Genomic DNA, 18246 nt, shown 5'->3' with positions numbered 1-18246 from the left:
TGCTCTTTAGCGAAGCTGACAAACACTTTTTCATTTATTGTAATTGTTGCCTCAGTACATTGTACATTAGTTTTTTATCAAAATTTGTGAAATATAAGGTTTACAGCAAAATGTCTGCACGTTATGATCGCGCTGTAACTATTTTCTCCCCAGATGGTCATTTGTTACAAGTGGAATATGCACAGGAAGCAGTGCGTCGAGGATCTTCTGCTGTAAGTGACCTTAACCTCCCTTGTACATATTAATCCTTTTGAATTTCGACCAAATACTACCGCTTATTAACAAAAATTTCAGGTTGGAGTTCGAGGAAAAGATGTGGTTGTGTTGGGTGTAGAAAAAAAATCAATGCCTACTTTGCAATTAGATCGGACCGTTCAGAAAATTTGTACATTGGATGAACATGTTATCATAGCATTTGCCGGTTTAACTGCTGATGCTCGTATTCTTATTAACCGAGCTAGGGTTGAATGTCAAAGTCATAAATTGAATGTTGAAGATCCTGTCACCTTGGAATATATAACACGGTAAGGTTGCTTTGAATATAGACATATCGAATAAAATTTACATCGAACTTAAATAATAACCTGATAGGTACATTGCTCAATTAAAACAAAAGTACACACAGAGCAATGGAAGGCGACCCTTTGGAATATCGTGTTTGATAGCTGGATTCGACAGCAATGGTGAACCGCACCTTTACCAGACTGAACCTTCTGGAAATTATTATGAATGGAAAGCCAATGCCGTTGGTCGTGCTGCAAAAACCGTTCGCGAGTACTTAGAAAAGCACTACAAAGAGGAAAGTGTTGCAGAAGAAGACTCGGCAGTGAGACTCACAATAAAGGCTCTTCGTGAGGTAGCACAGTCCAGTGGGAATTTAGAAATTGTTGTAATGAAAAAAGCAGAAAAACCTGGTGATGCACCAAAACTGGTTACTCTTTCTGCGGAAGAAGTAAAAAGACACATTGAAGCTATTAAACAGGAAAAAGAAGAAAACGAGAAGAAAAGCCAGAAAAAGTAAATATTTTTTACTTCCTTATCACATACCTTTGTTTTTTCTAAAACTAAAAGTTTCTGTAATCGGAAATAAAATATATTGAATAAAGATTTGTACAATCTACGTCAGTTATATTCTTTCGTATATACAAAAATATCACAATCGCATACTTTATTTAAACATGCATTTTGTATCTTATTTTATATGAGATCACTGGGAGATAACTGTGATTCACCTTCTGCTAAATATATTTGCATTGCTTTATATAATAAAGATATCCCAAACATTTTTTTCTCCTTCATGGTCCAAGTTTGCGCTGGGCCGTAGTAGTCGCCACGCTTGTTATTTGTTAAGTGCTGTATTCCAAAGGCATCAATTATAGCCGCCTCGCGAGTATAAGCTTCCGAAGGCAATATATTATGAAAAACATGAAGGCACACCACACCTTTACCACTCCTCCAAATATCCAGAATTCGTTCCAACTTCTTGTTATCCAAAGGCTTTTGAACACTTGCTTTAAAAATATCTAGACAAACGGTTGGTTTCTTCAAAGCTACAAAAAAAAAAAAAATGAATTTAAACATAATATCCAAATTATATCAAATTTATATTTTACATGAAACTTTCTCTCGCTGTGAATGCGCTATATCTGTTCTGGAATTTGTAATCTTCTGGTGACTATGAACTCGGGAATGTAACTTCATAGCTTCATATAAATGGGAGTACGGACGAGAAGTTTTCCCTTTTCCAACATAGAATACTGATTCAAGGAAGCGCAACCACGCCTTATGCCTGTCGACATACTATGTACGAGAAAATATTTTATTAGTTTTAGAGTACTTTTTTGATTAAAAACGTACCAAGCTTTCTCCCGGCAAGTTACAAGAAATTCGCGGATCTATTAGCATATATATAAAGCTCTGCTTAAGATGACCTTCTCTCATTTTATGTTTATTTTGTAAATTAGCAAAATATTCAGTCGATTTACATTCGTACTTATGGTACTCTGGTATTAGGGCAAAATGTTCCGGAGAACGTATGGTTCGTTGCAATTCCACAGATAATTCTAATTCATACAAGACAAATTAACAACAGATATTATATATATGGTAAAACTTTACATACTTGCACTTTTAGGTGCATTTGTATTCATCTGTTCGAGTTCCGGAGCATTTCTTCTATATTTTATAAGTCTTTTTATATAAAGTCTTTTTGTACTCTTTGTTATTGGACCTTTAAAAAATATATATTTTAGTATTAATGATTAAGCATTATGCGTATACATAAAGATATAATAATGCATGCGTTAGTTACCAGGAGGATCGCCAAAATTAGCCAGTTCAGCACGCAGCTCATCAGTTTCATAATCCAAAATATGTGTGTCATTAGTCGATACAGTACTGTCCAAATTTTGTTGTTCACTTAAAATATTAATTTAAATATTATATAAAGACTTCAAACACATATATTTAAAAGCTTTAATTTAGTACCAATTAGTTGCACCTATCCGACTATTTAGAAGTTTAGTTTCGTAAAAGACTAGTCCATTCTCATCATCCGTATGGACGTAAGCTTCCGCCATTTGTAATATATAATCTCCTGATGGATTTTTTTCAGATTTTTCCTTTAAATATTTCTTTGGTGTTTTTTTCGAAGGTTGTTGCTTCATACTTTCACTGAGCTCATCCTCAACTATGGGGAGCACTGTATGATAACTACTATCAGGATCTGGTCCTTGTTCTTCTTGATCTAATACATGGGCCTGGGCAGCTTTTTGTATTATAGCTCCCAAAGACAGATTTGAGATCATAATCGGATTTGTTTCGGATTCACTCTCTTCAGAAACTGTTTTCGGATTTTCTTGTAAAATGATGTTACTGAAGTTCAGGTGATCACTTTTCATTACTTCGTCTACCATTTCATCTACATCTGAGTAACACCTCAATATTGACCTTTTAGCACGTGAGCACTCAACTTTCTTCCGCCATGCTTCGATCATTGAAATACAGGAGCGATCTAAATTAGATGTCTTTGAAAGATCCCTTAAATTTTTCTCAGTGAGATGAAATACATTTACAGAAGATTGTGTGTCAGTTGATTCCTTTGCTGTATCTTCCTGTCCATAAAATTATACATCAAATTAGTTTTATGATAAATATACATATAATAATTACTTTAGTCTTTGAGTCTAGCATTTCTAACTTCTCGAAACTATGTGATTTATTCTTAGAGTCTGGTGGAGATCCAATAGGCGGAAATATTGGTTGTGGTCGGTGTCGACGATGAGTTATATTTATATAATACGGAGATGTCACATCATAATTGTAGTGTACTCGGTTCGGTGTGTATTTATTGTTTGGTGTATCAGGGTTCCCTGAATCATTATTACGAACATTAGAAAGCATTCTGTTAATAGGTGTCACATTGGAATCTTTTTCTTCTTGTTTATTTGATTCTTCTCTGGTTGAAAAATTGCCATTATTAGAAACATATTCTGCGGATCTTTTACGTACGAGTTCATATTTATATTGAAAAATATGATCTCTGATTGCCTCCAATACATCAAAATGGCACTCTTCGATAGCGTAATGTATTGGTGTTTTTCGTTCATCGTCCAGTAAATCATGTCGAGCACCATATTTCTAAATTTTATTCATTTTAACTTCGCTTATATAAAGCATATAAGAGGTTTTACGTACCAAAAGTAAATTGACTATATCTACACGGCCAAAAATCGCAGCAACATGCAATGGTGTCATATTTTCATTTGACCGAACATTGACGTCCGCTTAAGTTCGCAAAAAAAGAATATACATAGAAATATTTAAAGCATAGTAAATATTTTAACTTACCGCCACCTTTGAGAAATATTTTTATAATATCCAAAGCAATTGCCGCATTTTCCATCCCACATGCATAATGAAGGGGTGATATACCGCGTTCAATAGGAACATAACTTGCATTTACTTTATTTTTAGCTATTATGGTGTATATATCACTAACAATTTGAATTCATACATATGTAAATAAAAGTTTTATAAAAAAAATTAATGTAAAATAATATTTAGTCTCCGTTGTTACCTTTCGTTTCCATCCTCCAACGCATCCAGTAATATTAAAGAGATAAAATTTGACCGCTGGTCCACTTGGAAATTTGTCATTTCTGGGTCCTGTTCACTCATTCTTGCTTAACATATAAGTTTTTTCAAAATGTTAGATGTTAAAAGAGTGTTGCTAATTTTATTTAGTTCGTTCAACTTTACTTTCGTTTCATGTTATTATTTATCGCGGCATTAATCTATTAATTTAAATTAGTGTTGCATTCATTAACCTATCACGATCGATAATTACTTCGTTTCGTACTGTACCACAGCTCTGTTCTCGTAAGCCACGATTGTACTTCTTCAACTTTTTTTTCTACTTGACAAACGTCAACGTAGAATTAGACTTTTACGGTACGATTATTTGAATTTAAACTGTTGCGATTCAATGTTGTGTAACTTCATTTAGCAGAGAGAAACATTCTTCCACATTACCATAGCTACATCTCAATTACCCTGCAAGTCATCTATCGGTTAAATCACCGGTTAATTACCCAACAGCGCTACCAAAGATTTATGTTAAAGTTTCTATGAGTTTCTTAAGGGCCCATTGTCGATTCTAACCGAAACTAATGTGTTTGTGTGATCGTTCACCCTTTTCTTATGTAAATGTTTATAAGTTGCACGGTGTTTATGTGTTAGTTTCACAGACACATATATTTCAAGACACCCACTACATTAATTTCAACTTTAAGCAATTTATTTATTTAATGCACGTACATATATATTTATAATCAAATCACAAAAGCCACTTTCATAACATTGACATGTATGCTTATTTGTGAGTACCTTTGTAAGTTTATTGTTCAACTTGCACCAGCTTTTTATACGAAATTGTCACTTGATGATACTTTCCGACTTTCAATGACACTCCTGTAATAAGGGGCTGAATTTTTGGCAACACGCTCTTTGTTTTTGCTTGTCATGTTCAAGTAATAGAGACCAAACTTTTCGCTGCAACGAAATGAAGGTTTATTTTTGATTAAAGGTGTCGCTAGCACGCAATCGCAAAACATCAAGGGGAATTCAAAAAATGCACTAACTTACGTAAAGCCCCTATTCCACTCAAAGTTATCGATTAAAGTCCAGTGGGAGTAGTGTGTTACTTTACACCCATCGTTTACGGCATTCAGCACAGCTTGCAAATGAGACTGAAAATTATAAGAACACACGCATGTACGTAAGTATACGTAAATGTAAACTTACATATATTACTATATCTTTGGATAATTTCGTAAAATTTAGGTACATATTTATGTACATGTACAGATTACGTACATATGTTATTTGTGTATGAATGTGTGCCCAGGGCTTTAAAATTTACCTTGAGGTAATCAATTCGATCTGTGTCATCTAATTCGCCTTCGTCAGACCAACCGTTTTCCGTAATATATACTTCGATATTGTTGTAGTTATCACGAATCCACCTAAATAAAAAAATAGCTGGGTCAATATACAATAACTACGGCAAAGGAATTTTTGGTTTTCTTTTTAATATCTCCTACTCACTTTAAGATATCTTCCAAACCCTGCGGTACACAATAGAGCCAGTCAGATTTAGCACGCTTCCACCTCTTGTCTACCGAATATTTGAGGCGTGAATCATGTTCAAAAGAAGGAATTTCACCCCCTGGAGGTTCGGCCATATGGGCAAAACGAGAGCTGTAATAATTAAGCCCCAGAAAGTCTCCTGAACCTTTTACAATTTTTGACCAGTATAAGTTGAGGGGACGTAAACGAGACCAGGCAAGCCCTTCTTTCATGCTGTTGCTTGTAATGTCTTCAATAATAGTATAAGGATAATTACCCGATTCTCCAAATATGGGATGTGCCAACCAACCAAGCTATATTTTAATATACAAGATAACGATGTGATTTAAATAATATATAAGTATGTATGTTTGGTATAATGATGCGAAAAATTTCACCGAGTATTGCATTGCACGATCCACAATATCTTCTGAGCCAAAATCTGTGGTGTTAGTGTAATAGAAACGACTGCTGATAGTGATGCCTACTTTACCCTTTTGATAATTTGAATACTTGGCTTTATAAAGGCGATAGGCGGAGGCATGCGCCTTTAAAGTGTTATCCATACATAGGTAGTCGGCAACGCCAGGAGCGTGTACCATAGGTGGGTAATCCGCATTGCCGTAGCCAGGTACACAATAATCGAATGGTTCATTGAATGTTATCCATTTTTTTACACGATCCCCAAATGTTTTGAACAGAAAATCTGCATAAAAGCGAAAATACTTAATAACGATGTCATTGGTGAAGCCGCCGAATTTTGTCAGCTCTTCTGGCATATCATAGTGAAACATTGTTACCATGGGCTCAATATTGTTTTCTAGTAACTTATCGATCATCATATTATAGTAATCAATGGCCTTTTGATTTTGCACTCGAGTATCTGTATGGGGAAGTATTCTAGGCCACGAAATAGAAAATCGATAGAAGTTAACCTGGAAGTGTTGTTTAGGTCACATATCGTATAAATGTATACATTTTAATGCACCTTGAGTTCTTTTAATGTGACCAAATCTTGAGCAAAACGATGATAAGACTCTGTAGCGTCATCACCGTTTGAATGGTCTGCGATTCGTTCCGGATGCAAGTGGGTATACGTGTCCCAAATGGAGGGCCCTTTTCCATCTTCATTCCATGCACCTTCGACTTGATAAGCTGCAGTCGATACGCCAAAGGAAAAATCTTTCGGAAATTCCGAATAATTTCCTTTATGCTGTAACTTACATTCGTCCCATTCGTGAAAGTATCTTGATTTAGTAATTGATGCATAAGAGACGAAAAGACTATTTTTTATATAAAAAATATAAATATGAACGCAAAAAATGCTAAACTAATATGATTTCCACAGAAATTACCACAAAAGAAGTACACGTTGTTCCCTCATCTCAGCTTACATTATCACTGCAACTAGAATCCGGAGTAAATTTTGCAATTGCTTTGAACCACTGAACAGATCATCAACTCAGATATTTCTTATCTTTCTCTAGCTTCGAAGGCTACTATGGAATGGTGGGCAATGAGTTGAGTTCAACGAATTATTTTTTGGTACGATGGCAAAGCTGAGAGTCGATTGCCTCTCAATTGAACAATCAGTTCGTGTACAGGGGCCATATAGGCTTATACAATGCTTGATAAGAATTATTAAAAAGATGATTGCAGTCGAGTAGTTTCAAGTAAAAGAACACATTTTCTACATATGTATGTATGTAGCTTCAATTAGTGAGGATATATTTTAATAAGCAATCTCAAGTTTTCTCCTTTAATTAAAGTTTTAAGGAAACGAAGTGAAAAAGAGATGACATACTCAGAATTTGCAAACATATTATGTAAACCAAAGTTCAGATTGTGTGTTAAGAATTTCATATTTGGACGCATTTTTAGCAGGGACCGTAAATAATAATTAGTGTTTTATAATAAATCACAAATAATTATTACTTTTGAGAGAGAAAAATAATAAATATCAAAAATAATGATTAGTTGCTCAAAATAAAACTCATTTTCATATCACAGGTTTCTTATGAAGGCTTTTGCTAACTTCGTTGAAGGTTTTTTTAGAATACAACTCAAAGATCAAATACGAAAATATGAAAAAAAAATCGAATATCAAGTGTAATTATATAACTATTGCACACAGGATATATGTATGTCCTGGTTTGCATGCCTATTGCATATTTTATCGCTATCAGATTTAAAATATGAAAGTTATTCAAAAAGTAATTTCTGTCGGCAAATACGATTGTAGCTGCAACGAGGTCATCGAAATAACAATTTCTCAATGATTATTTATGATTTAAATTTTTTTTGTTCATAATGATAATTTACGATATATTATAATATCAATCAAATATAATTACTATCGGTGAAGAAAATCTTAAAACTGAATATGCAATCATTATTACATGATTTTTAAAATAAAACTTATAATGAATGATTACGATCTCAGAATTATACATATTAATGGAAGAGATAAATTGATCCCCAGACATCTGTCTGTTTATGCAGCAGATAACTTGAGTAAAAATGGAGACATATTGATTAAAATTAGTACACGTATTCCCTGGCTCTTAAAGAAAGACAAAATCGCTCCATGCCATGCCCACAAAAGACGATAATCAAAAAAATAGAAAATTATATAATGAGTCACAAAACATAAAGTTGGTACAAATGATCTGTGGTTTATACATTTTTAAAAAGTGGACGTAACTCCGCCCCCTACATTTCTCACAAGCCACTACAACTATACAAGCCAAACTTACGGAAAACATTGCTCTTATAGTTGGAATTACACAGCAAGTTTGCAGGTGAATCAATACAAAAATTAGGCAACGTGCATATAACCGCCAACTTTTAATAGAAATCCCTTTCTCATATAAAAATCAAACATCAATAAATATTTCGGAATAAAATAAAATCACATATGCACGTATGCAGCATTTTAATGGAAGTCTTTCCATGCCTTTGATTTTAAGAAATTGCGAAAGTATATAATATTTAGTTGTACCCTTCGCTAGTTTTCATAAATTAACTACATACATATATATATTTATTATATTACCATTCTCTGATTTCAAACTGTTAAAACACTTCAAAAACCGCGTAGCAACGACCACTGGAGTGTAAATTCCACCTCGGTTAGGTGCAATACATGCAATGGATGGAGCCATCTTAAGACCTGATCAGGCCTTAAGACACATAGGGAGTGGACCACAAGTTATGTGGTTCCATGCTGCCAACGCAATACTGCGACACCAGCCTTAACGGCTGTGCAATCTGCACCATGTTCGCGCACTGCGCCGCCACTCCAGTCGAGTGGCCAATAAAGGACCTCTACGGCCCTAAGGAGCTCTAGGCAGCATGACTCCCAGTCTGACCAAAAATAACCTGGCGACATATGCTAACTCTCGCATCGAACCTTCTGCCCATAATTATCTCGATCGAGAAACCTCCCGACTTTATTTCTGTGGACAACCGCACCTTCATTAACTTTAACAAAGCTAACAGGGTCGGCTTCACAGAAACTGAGAGCACCTTCAACGCACTACCCATACCTACGAACGTTATCGTTGGCGAGCGTCAATTCCGCAAGGTGATCGCTGCTGCTACTGCTCGCTTCATGCCGGCTGGAAGAATCGCGGAACTCCGCCCTAATTTCCCAGCCGAAGCAGCTGTATTCGCTAATGAGCGCGACACCCTACGCCATGCCGATCCTTGTGATCCCCGAATAAGGGATCTCGATTTGGAGATTCGGCAAATAGTAAATCAACATAAGCGGACAAAATGGATAGAGCACCTGAAGTCCTGTAATCTCTCCACCGGTATAAGTAAGCTTTGGACTACTGTCAAGGCCTTGTCAAATCCGAAGAGACATGACGACCAGGTTGAAACTCTACTTGATGGCCATGACTCCTCGGACCCGAGGAAGTGCGCGAGCTATTTTAGCCCTCAGTTTACACTGCACCCTTCGACCGACAAGGCCAAACGATGTGTTACCATCGTCTAAATCCATTGGCCCTGGAGTAAGCTACCTCACCAAGGTCCCAAACTTGTCGATGTCCATTCTTCAAATACCCGATGTGTGGAAAGTCAGAAGAGTGGTCCCACTACTGAAACCTGGGAAACCCGCCAACAAAGGGGATTCCTATCGCCCGATAACTCTCCTTTCCCCAGTAGGGAAGACACTTGAGCCCTTGCTACTCCCGACGTTCACTCACAACCTGAATCTAGCGGACCATCAGTAGCTTTCGAAAAGTGCACAGCACCACCACTGCACTTAGCGTCATAAACGCCCAGATAGTTCATAGCGTTGGACTTGTCGAAAGCCATCGACACAGTCAACCACACAACGCTACTTAAGGACATCGAACAATCAACGCTCCCTCCAGAGCTGAAGCGGTTGACCATGAACTACCTGAGCGGTCGGCATTCTGCCGTACTGTTTCGAGGCCAAAACTCCAAACTTAGAAGAATTAAACAGGGAGTTCCACAGGGCGGTGTCCTCTCCCCCCTCCACCACCCATAGCAGACGTAGAGCTCGAGTTGCCTCGCGGAACCAGAGTGACCCTCGCGCAACTCCGCGTTGGATATTGCAGCAGGTTCAACTCCTACTTATCCAGAATAGACCCTGACATTCCAAACATATGTCCCGCGTGCAATAAGGCTCCGCATGATACTAACCACCTCTTTGCATGCCCAACAAACCCAACTCATCTAACACCCTTTTCCCTATGGTCCGACACCGTCGAAACAGCCTGTTTCTTGGGCCTCCTGATAAAAAAATGACCCCCTCAAAAATATTGGCAATGATAATAGCTATTATTAGATTATCTAGTAATAAATCAGACATCATTGATTGGCAATAAATATCGCCTTTTGGCGTAATGTTATCAATATTCAAATATTTCTTGTAAAAATAGCAAGTATAAATCTCAATATATAATATATTAAGTACTAAATGTATTAAATGTTTAACTAACGAAATTTAATTAGCAAATTAATTGAATCAGTTCAAAATTATAAACAGCACTGCTGGAGTTTTTTTGATGGTGGCAAGGTTTAATTGTCATCGCCAATCAGCTGTAAACCAAAACATTGCAGAGAACGTAGAATTATAATCAACGTTCTCTGAACATTGTATAAACAAAAATGAACAATCTGAATAAGCATAATTTAATAAATAAACGTATTTTAGAATTCTATGTAAGCCATAACAAGTTTGAACTTAAAGAAATTCAAAAGTATTTACACGATAATTGGTCGTTGAATTTTATAGTATTGTATGCATTATATAAAGATGATTTAAATCCCGTTCTAGCAGGTACTTTTACAATCCTTTAAAATTCTTAAATATTTAATGTGGGAAAAATTATTACAGATTATAATTATGAGAAGTCCTTAGATTCTTTTCGTAAGTTACTGCCGATATTTGAAGGTATTCACTTCTTGTACTGCAAGGCTCAATTGGATTTAAAAAAGCTTAATTTTGAATGGCTTGGAGTGAATTCCAAATATTTGTTAGAAACTTTAGAATCAACTGAAATTGCAGAAACGTTAACTGTAGAAAAAACTCTATTATTAACTTCGGTTCTGGAAAATGCGTTGGCTAATTTGCACTTTGTTACCAGTAATAATTGTACACCTCCGCATTTGATGCGTGACTTACTACGCACAGAGGAGCTCCACAATATATTCGGCATAAAAATAGTGAGTTTATTTCATAAATATTTACCAGAAAATAACGTATACATTTCAGATGTCTTTATTGAAAATAATCATGGGTACGCCCAATGCAGTCAATTTACGGAACATTGTATGGCATGGCTTTCCAAATCCTAAAGAAATACCAGATTATTATGCTACATTACTAATCATTATTATACACAGTTTGGGTTCGGAGCTTAAAAGTAAACAAATTGTTCGATTGATGGAGCGTCCGAAAGCTACAGACTTTAAAATATTGTGTGACCAGGTTTCAAATCAACTTTTATTACCTTCAGAACTCGTTTATGAGAGTAAATACATTGAACAAATTAAAAACCATGTGTGGCTACACAAAGCATTGAAACAGTACTGGTATCGGCTATTCCAATATTATGAAAGAAAAAAGTTTTGGAATTTCGTAATATTGATCATACCGCAAATCGAATTATTACTTCGATTGATATATGCACAAGCAAACAATTTTGATGTTACTGCCAAGTTGGATGAATACTATATTACATTGGATTCAATATTTGAAAGTAACGTTACCACTGAGGGGACAAATAGTAGAAACCAGCTAATAAATGGGAATGTGCTAAGTAAGGATCTGCTTAGTCTTACATATGATTTATTTATTGCACCAAATGGACCACGCGTGAGAGATAAAATTAGTCATGGTGAAATTGATATTGCTCTAATAGATTATCCGGAATTATGTGATATTTTGCTCTATCTTTCCATGGGCTTATTACATTTTGAGCAGCCGTTTCGAAAATATGAGAGTGTTTTCCATTTAAATTGCGTAACTAAAAACACTTTGCGTAGAGCTGTAGAAAAATTTGTAGAACTAACTGAAAAACATTTAAGAGAAAGAAATGCAGACTTCGCAAAATTGCTTATCGAGAAAGCAGCGCCCAGTGATATAAAAATATTTAATCGTCCCAAAAACGAATCTGAAATAATTTGTTTAGTGTTAAGAAATGCGAAATTTGTCCAAACGTCTTGTGCAAATTATGAATTATCCATTGATACTAGATTAAAACTGTTGGAAAAGCGCGAATTGCATTCTAAAAGGCGCCGTACTTTGGAGCGCATGCTGGAAGCTCTGCCGGATATTTGCAATGGCTTAAATGGTATTTTGACTTGCCTCTTATGTATATTTATAAAGCTGCAAACTGAGGATTCAATTTTTCAAAATGAAGGGGTTTCTAAAACTCTGCTAAGGTATAGCCATACAGTCTAAAAATGCTTAATACTTTTTATTTAATAATGATTCATATCATAGACTCTCACATGCAATTTATAAGAAAACCATTTAATGTGCTTCGTACCTGCATTCTGTATTTAATTAAAATTGTGATAATTTAAAAAAACAAGAAAAATTATTGTATATTGAAGGTACGAATGTTCAACTTTTGTTTATAAGGAATTTTTTTAAGTTAATTAAGAAGAACTTCGTAATATACATATTAAAACAAGCAATGTATAATTCATATTCAGAGCCCTCCTCGCTAAAGACTATTTAAGGAATCATGAGAAGAAAAGTGTACACATTTAATTTCTGTTCCCATGACTAGGACAATTTCAAAAATTGTTAAATTTTTTCAAAAGCGCATTTTTTAATCCAATCAATATATAAACATGTTAAACCATTGGAATCCAACGAATATACATAATTAGTTTCATGAGACAGGCAGATATGTCTAAATTTATTTAACCTGTACTTCCATTATTAATGCCTACATTTTTGTACATTTCTGAAATATTGATTTAATTTCAGGTTTTTGAAACACACTTTAAAGTTGACCGAAAATTTTACTAAATATTCCAACGAGAGCATCAATGAATGGATTAAAGCTGTTCAATTGTGTAAAAAGTTTTCTGATGTAAAACTACTATATTATCAGAAAGAATACTTCTAATGATGCACCTTCCTTGGGAGTAAGTACATAGGTAATTTAGTTAAAGGAATTTGTTGCAAATATATGTGCGGTTATATATTTATTTATTCTTTAATGCTGAATAATGTTTATATGTATTGTACATAAAATGCAAAATAGTTTGGTTGTAACAGTTATGTGACAATATATTTTATATACAAGTACATTGTGACGAGAAAGTTTCCGGAAATTGTCATTTAAACTGCCCGCGCCGAATATTTTTCAGCATTTTGTTTTGTTAAGTTGGTAGCACTGTCCTTAATTACTATGCCAAACATGAAAAGTTTGTTTTCAGCAGCTATTGAAATCAGTCGACTTCAGTAGTGTTTTGCGATTTTTACAATGGAAAAAAGATTGAACAAAGAATTTACATCAAATTTAGAAAAGGCTTATGGTGAATCTATTCTATCGACAAGCCAAGTCTATGACTGGTACAAAGCCTTTAAGGACGGTCGAGAAACTGTCGAAGGCATGCCTCGTTCCGGTCGTCCTTCGACGTCTACCACTGACGATATCATAAAAAAGTGAAGGAAATCGTGCTCGAAAATCGTGATGCGAGTGTCAGAGAGATAGCACGTAAGCTAAACATCGGCCGCGAAGCAGCTCGTTATATTTTGACCGATCATTTGGGCATGAGACGCGTCAATACGCGGCGGATTTTTCATGACGATAATGCGCTATCGCAACGAGCTGTAGTTCTGAACGATTTTAAGACCAAAAACTCATTCAATACCATCGATCAACCACTGTATTCACCGGATTGGGCCCCATGCGACTTTTTTTTGTTTCCAAAACTCAAGTTACCACTCGGTGGAACCGAAAATTCGCAGAGAAAATTGAAAGCGATCCCGGACAGCGCCTACAAGACATGTTTCGATGATTAGAAAAAGAGGTGGCATATGTGTATCGCCTCAGAAGGAGCATATTTTGAAGGCGACAAAATAAATATTGATAAAGATTAAACATTTTTCTTTTTATTTACAATTTCCGGAAACTTTCTGGTCACAAGATATGTACACATGTTATGTATGGTATATACATATACGTATACATAGGTAGATCTTTGTGTGTGGTATTATGCATGAATTCACCTGATTTTTATTGAAGACTTGCCTTGGCTATAACTTATGACAAATGAATGAAATGTTAGTACTGGAGGCATATGTAGAGGGAAACATAAATTGTTTCCCACCATTAAATTGATGTCACGCATGCTGTTGCAAAATATGGGCTAAACATTCGTATTTCTAGTCATGTGCATACCGATATATATATGTATATGTATGTTGTATACATGTTAAACAAATCAGTGACAATTTGGTAGGTACATTCGGAACAGTGAACACAATCTATATGAATGTTTGTATGTATTGATACACTTCCATACCCTATGGTGCCTTAAACTAGCCATTCTACCATAATAATTGCCAATTCGAAGTTATCTGATATATTACAAAGGAGCAAAATTTGGAGCCCAGTTTACAGATTATAAAATTATTCATACATTTTACTAAAAAATGTCAAAATTTCATTATTACAGATTGTAATTATGAGAAGTCCTTAGATCGTTTTCGAAATTTACTGCCGATATTTGAAGGCATTCACTTCTTGCACTGCAACGCTCAATTGGATTTAAAAAAGCTTAATTTTGAATGGCCTCGAGTGAATTCCAAACATTTGTTAGAAACTTTAGAACCAACTGACACTGCATTTAACTAAAAATGCCGAAATTTCATTGAATAATTGAAATGTGTTTTTTTTTTGTATTTGCATAGAAGTAAAACAACCTTGCCACTTTCTAGTTTCATGATAACCTAAACACATTTCTTGACGCAATACTTCCAATTTTGCTATTGGGTACTCATATTCAAAAGCATGTATAAACCTAGACCGAGCTTTGTGGCTTTTTATTGATGTGTGTACACTTGGGAGCTCATACATACGTGTATGTATGTAAATATGAAGTTTTTACCGCGCTTCAGTGATTTCGAATAGAAAGAGCGGATCTGTTTTACTGAAATGTCGCATGCTTGTTAAATTGTTGTTGTTGTGGTTCCGGGAGTGCAACCCAGTTTTGTGGCGAAGCTAGCGGGTTCGTTGCCTGGTTAGATCGTTGCTGTTTTTAGCATTATTATATGTATTTTTTTAATTTTAATTTTAACTGTTGCTTTTGTTACTGTTGGTAACGTGTGATGGTGTGTGTGGATTTGGATGCGAGAGTTCAGTTTTTCTGATCATTCCACGATAAGCGACATATTTATTTTTTTCTTATTGCCACAATGCACAATGGCCATTACAAATATACGTTGGTGCCACAAATGTTTTTTGGGGATGCCTTCTATTGAATTTCAGTTGAACATTGCAGTTGCTTTTCAGAATCTGAATCGAGTGGTAGATTACGCTGTTCAAAGAAAATACAAGTACAATCTCTGATGTTACAGTTAGGACATGCTAATCATTTTTATAATTTAAAGAGTGCCAGTTTTCAAGATCTAAGCTAAACGTAAAAAAAATTCAAAAGCAAAAATATTTTCAACTTCCTCGAAGGCATTTTATTGTTCAAATTACAGGAAGATAATAAATTTTTTTAGATATGCGCTGGCCTCGAAATGAGCTATGGGTGCTTGCTTACCCTTTATTTGCGAGTTACTGTATTCTTCTGGGATGTGCTATGCAAATACCTCAGGATGTTGAAATACTTGAAGGATTCGAGTTTGACGACACCCCGGAATATTACTCTACTGATTCAAACTACTATGAGGCCAGAAGTTTGTTATCTGGCTTCCACAAATCTATCCGTAATAAACGCTCAACATTAGAATATGATAATGCTAAGGGATTACCTCTGGCAAGTGTATCGCCCCCCAATGGCCTATCAGAGTTCACTCAAAATATCGGCACCCAACAAATAAAAGTGCATGAAAAGGAGGAAAGGAGTGGGGATGATAAGTTGGAGTCTGCCATGCCACGAGCAGAAAAACAAATAATGGATCCCGACTATGACTACTACTCTCAACGTCACATATCCACCTGGAATGACGCATATGGATCGTCAGCGCTCAGTAGTGCATCTCGACCACCAACCGACAGGGAAGATGTCACGGCCGATGCCAGCAACAGTTATGTAACCCGAGGGCGTCAAGCTCGCGTAAATTTTATTACACAACCTAAAAAGGACCCCAATGATGGTGCAAAAGAGCTGGCAGAGCCACTTGTGCCCAAGCTCCCAGTTGCAAAGCTTCATTATGATATGAAATATCCAATTACTACTCCGACCTATAATTATGAAATGTATCCATCACGTTCTTATGCGCCATATTTACGTCGCTACGATCGGTAAGATTCCACGATATATTTATGTAATAAAATCCAATCTTTTAATATGGGTCTGATATTTCTCAAGTTTCGACGAACAATATTCTCGTTACGATCCCTACAACTATGAAGACCATTATTTATACCGTCGGCATTACGATCCCTATGATAGCTATAGCCCCCGAATACCACAATACCCTGAACTATACTATAATTATCCAGATCGTCGCTATGACATTCCTGAGCCTAGAGACTATGTTCCTGTGTACAATAATGAAATCTACGATAAGACTCCCTATCCCTCTAGTAAAAGCTACGCATCCACAAAGTATCCGGAGTACCCCCGAAACCAACGGCGCATAGTATATTACGCGCATTTGCCAGAAATTGTGCGCACACCTTATGATTATTCTAACCGATACGATCGCTACGATGATCTAATGAAGGCGAACAAAGCTATCACAGGAGCATACAAATACGAAAAACCGTTGTCCGGGAACACGAACACAGGTGCTGCTACTTCAAATACGGATTCCTACGATTACATGAAGCGCGATAAGAAGGATCGACCAACGCCAAAACCCATCAAACCGAACACCAGTGGCCGACAGTAGGTGAAGAAGTCGCTGAAAGCAGAGCCCTTTGAACCTCTTCCAAAGCAAAATCAAATATACTCAAATCTTCGTTAGCACTTAACTTTGACTCTTAATATAGCCCATAAAACGATTATATACTACCCAAATATATACATACATATATTCGAGCTTAATTTATTTTTTTTTACCTACACACATACCATATATGTACTTGGTTTATTCGACGAATTTACATATTAAAATAAATATTTGGAAATCAGTATTTAGTGTTTAAAAATCATTTGCGATTAGTGTTCATTACGCTTTTTCTATTAAAATAAAACAAAAATTATTAATTTGTAAGTCAATTTCAGGTTGTTTGACTGGCCTAAGGATACGCGACAGTGACTGGACGATTTAATTACACTCTTCGTTAGATTGCAAGTGTGTTAGAGGGTCTGGGAGTGGCTGAGTTACTACGATGTCACTCTTCAGTGATTCGTGCTGCTGGGGCTGGGCTGCTGAATGTGGCGAACACAAAGCAAAGAATCACATTAACAAATATTCCGGTCAATTTGAACGCTGCGTGCCACCGCCTTTCAGCAACACCGGCGACAACAGAAACGGTCCAATGCTTCAGCTTCTTCTTCATGCTTCTGGTGGATGGCACAATGCCCGACCACAAATTTGCATTCCATTTTCAGCTAACATTACTACAAAAGCAACGATTGGCAGCGTCATTTCCTACTGCCCACCGGAAATATGTTTAATCTTGCGTTAATAAAACGATGACGCTTTGACCAGTATTCGTTTTTATTGTTAACTCATTAATGTGTGTGTGCGTGTGCGTGTTTGTTTGTGCCAGCGTACACGTGCATGGCTACTGCCCATGGAATTTGGAAATAAAAATACTCATTTTAAGTTGCGGCTCGCCACCCCACTGGGTAGGTCGGGGGGCACGGCGTGTGTTGTCGGGCCATTTTAAATTCATTAAACACGAAGCTCTTACATACACACAGAAGAAGTTGGTATGTATATGTTAGATAGACAAAAGCGCTCTCGCAAATGTTGCCGCTGGGCTGTGCAAACCC

At 36.1% G+C, this 18246-nt stretch overlaps 4 protein-coding genes across 14 annotated transcripts; 2 read left to right on the top strand and 2 right to left on the bottom strand.

Annotated features, from left to right (window-relative positions):
• Nucleotides 1-15: 15 nt before the first annotated feature.
• Nucleotides 16-1120, top strand: Prosalpha4 (proteasome alpha4 subunit). Its single transcript, XM_014230587.3, has 3 exons — nt 16-212; nt 295-524; nt 592-1120. The coding sequence occupies exons 1-3, from the start codon at nt 111-113 to the stop codon at nt 1019-1021; spliced, it is 762 nt and encodes a 253-aa protein (XP_014086062.3). The 5' UTR covers nt 16-110; the 3' UTR covers nt 1022-1120.
• Nucleotides 1102-4414, bottom strand: LOC106614699 (uncharacterized). Its single transcript, XM_014230586.3, has 10 exons — nt 4079-4414; nt 3850-3995; nt 3697-3785; nt 3172-3639; nt 2488-3113; nt 2312-2418; nt 2123-2230; nt 1858-2063; nt 1614-1800; nt 1102-1550 (listed from the first exon to the last, which is right to left on the bottom strand). The coding sequence occupies exons 1-10, from the start codon at nt 4177-4179 to the stop codon at nt 1198-1200; spliced, it is 2391 nt and encodes a 796-aa protein (XP_014086061.3). The 5' UTR covers nt 4180-4414; the 3' UTR covers nt 1102-1197.
• A 362-nt stretch (nt 4415-4776) lies between these two features.
• On the bottom strand, nt 4777-7135 carry LOC138855610 (myrosinase 1-like). The gene is made up of 7 exons (XM_014230480.3): nt 6984-7135; nt 6617-6911; nt 6027-6563; nt 5608-5942; nt 5423-5525; nt 5146-5249; nt 4777-5052 (listed from the first exon to the last, which is right to left on the bottom strand). Exons 1-7 carry the CDS (start codon nt 7010-7012, stop codon nt 4923-4925), a joined length of 1533 nt encoding a protein of 510 aa, XP_014085955.1. The 5' UTR covers nt 7013-7135; the 3' UTR covers nt 4777-4922.
• Nucleotides 5151-17923, top strand: LOC106614623 (endoplasmic reticulum membrane-associated RNA degradation protein). Of its 11 annotated transcripts, none has more exons than XM_036365167.2 (5): nt 10747-10942; nt 11000-11328; nt 11378-12549; nt 13106-13266; nt 17530-17923. In XM_036365167.2, the coding sequence occupies exons 1-4, from the start codon at nt 10771-10773 to the stop codon at nt 13245-13247; spliced, it is 1815 nt and encodes a 604-aa protein (XP_036221060.2). In that variant the 5' UTR covers nt 10747-10770; the 3' UTR covers nt 13248-13266; nt 17530-17923. The 11 variants fall into 11 exon arrangements, with proteins under 11 accessions (XP_069966140.1, XP_036221071.2, XP_036221070.2 ...); XM_036365172.2 differs by lacking the exon at nt 17530-17923 and adding an exon at nt 15857-16039; XM_036365173.2 differs by lacking the exon at nt 17530-17923 and adding an exon at nt 15836-15970 and having other exon boundaries at nt 13106-13278.
• The last annotated feature ends 323 nt before the right edge of the window (nt 17924-18246 follow it).

The sequence above is a fragment of the Bactrocera oleae genome, chromosome 5 (genome assembly GCF_042242935.1).
Source record: "Bactrocera oleae isolate idBacOlea1 chromosome 5, idBacOlea1, whole genome shotgun sequence".
Classification (NCBI taxonomy): Eukaryota; Metazoa; Arthropoda; class Insecta; order Diptera; family Tephritidae; genus Bactrocera; species Bactrocera oleae.
Note: the sequence above shows the minus strand (reverse complement) of the source record. Positions and strands in the feature narration are given on the sequence as shown.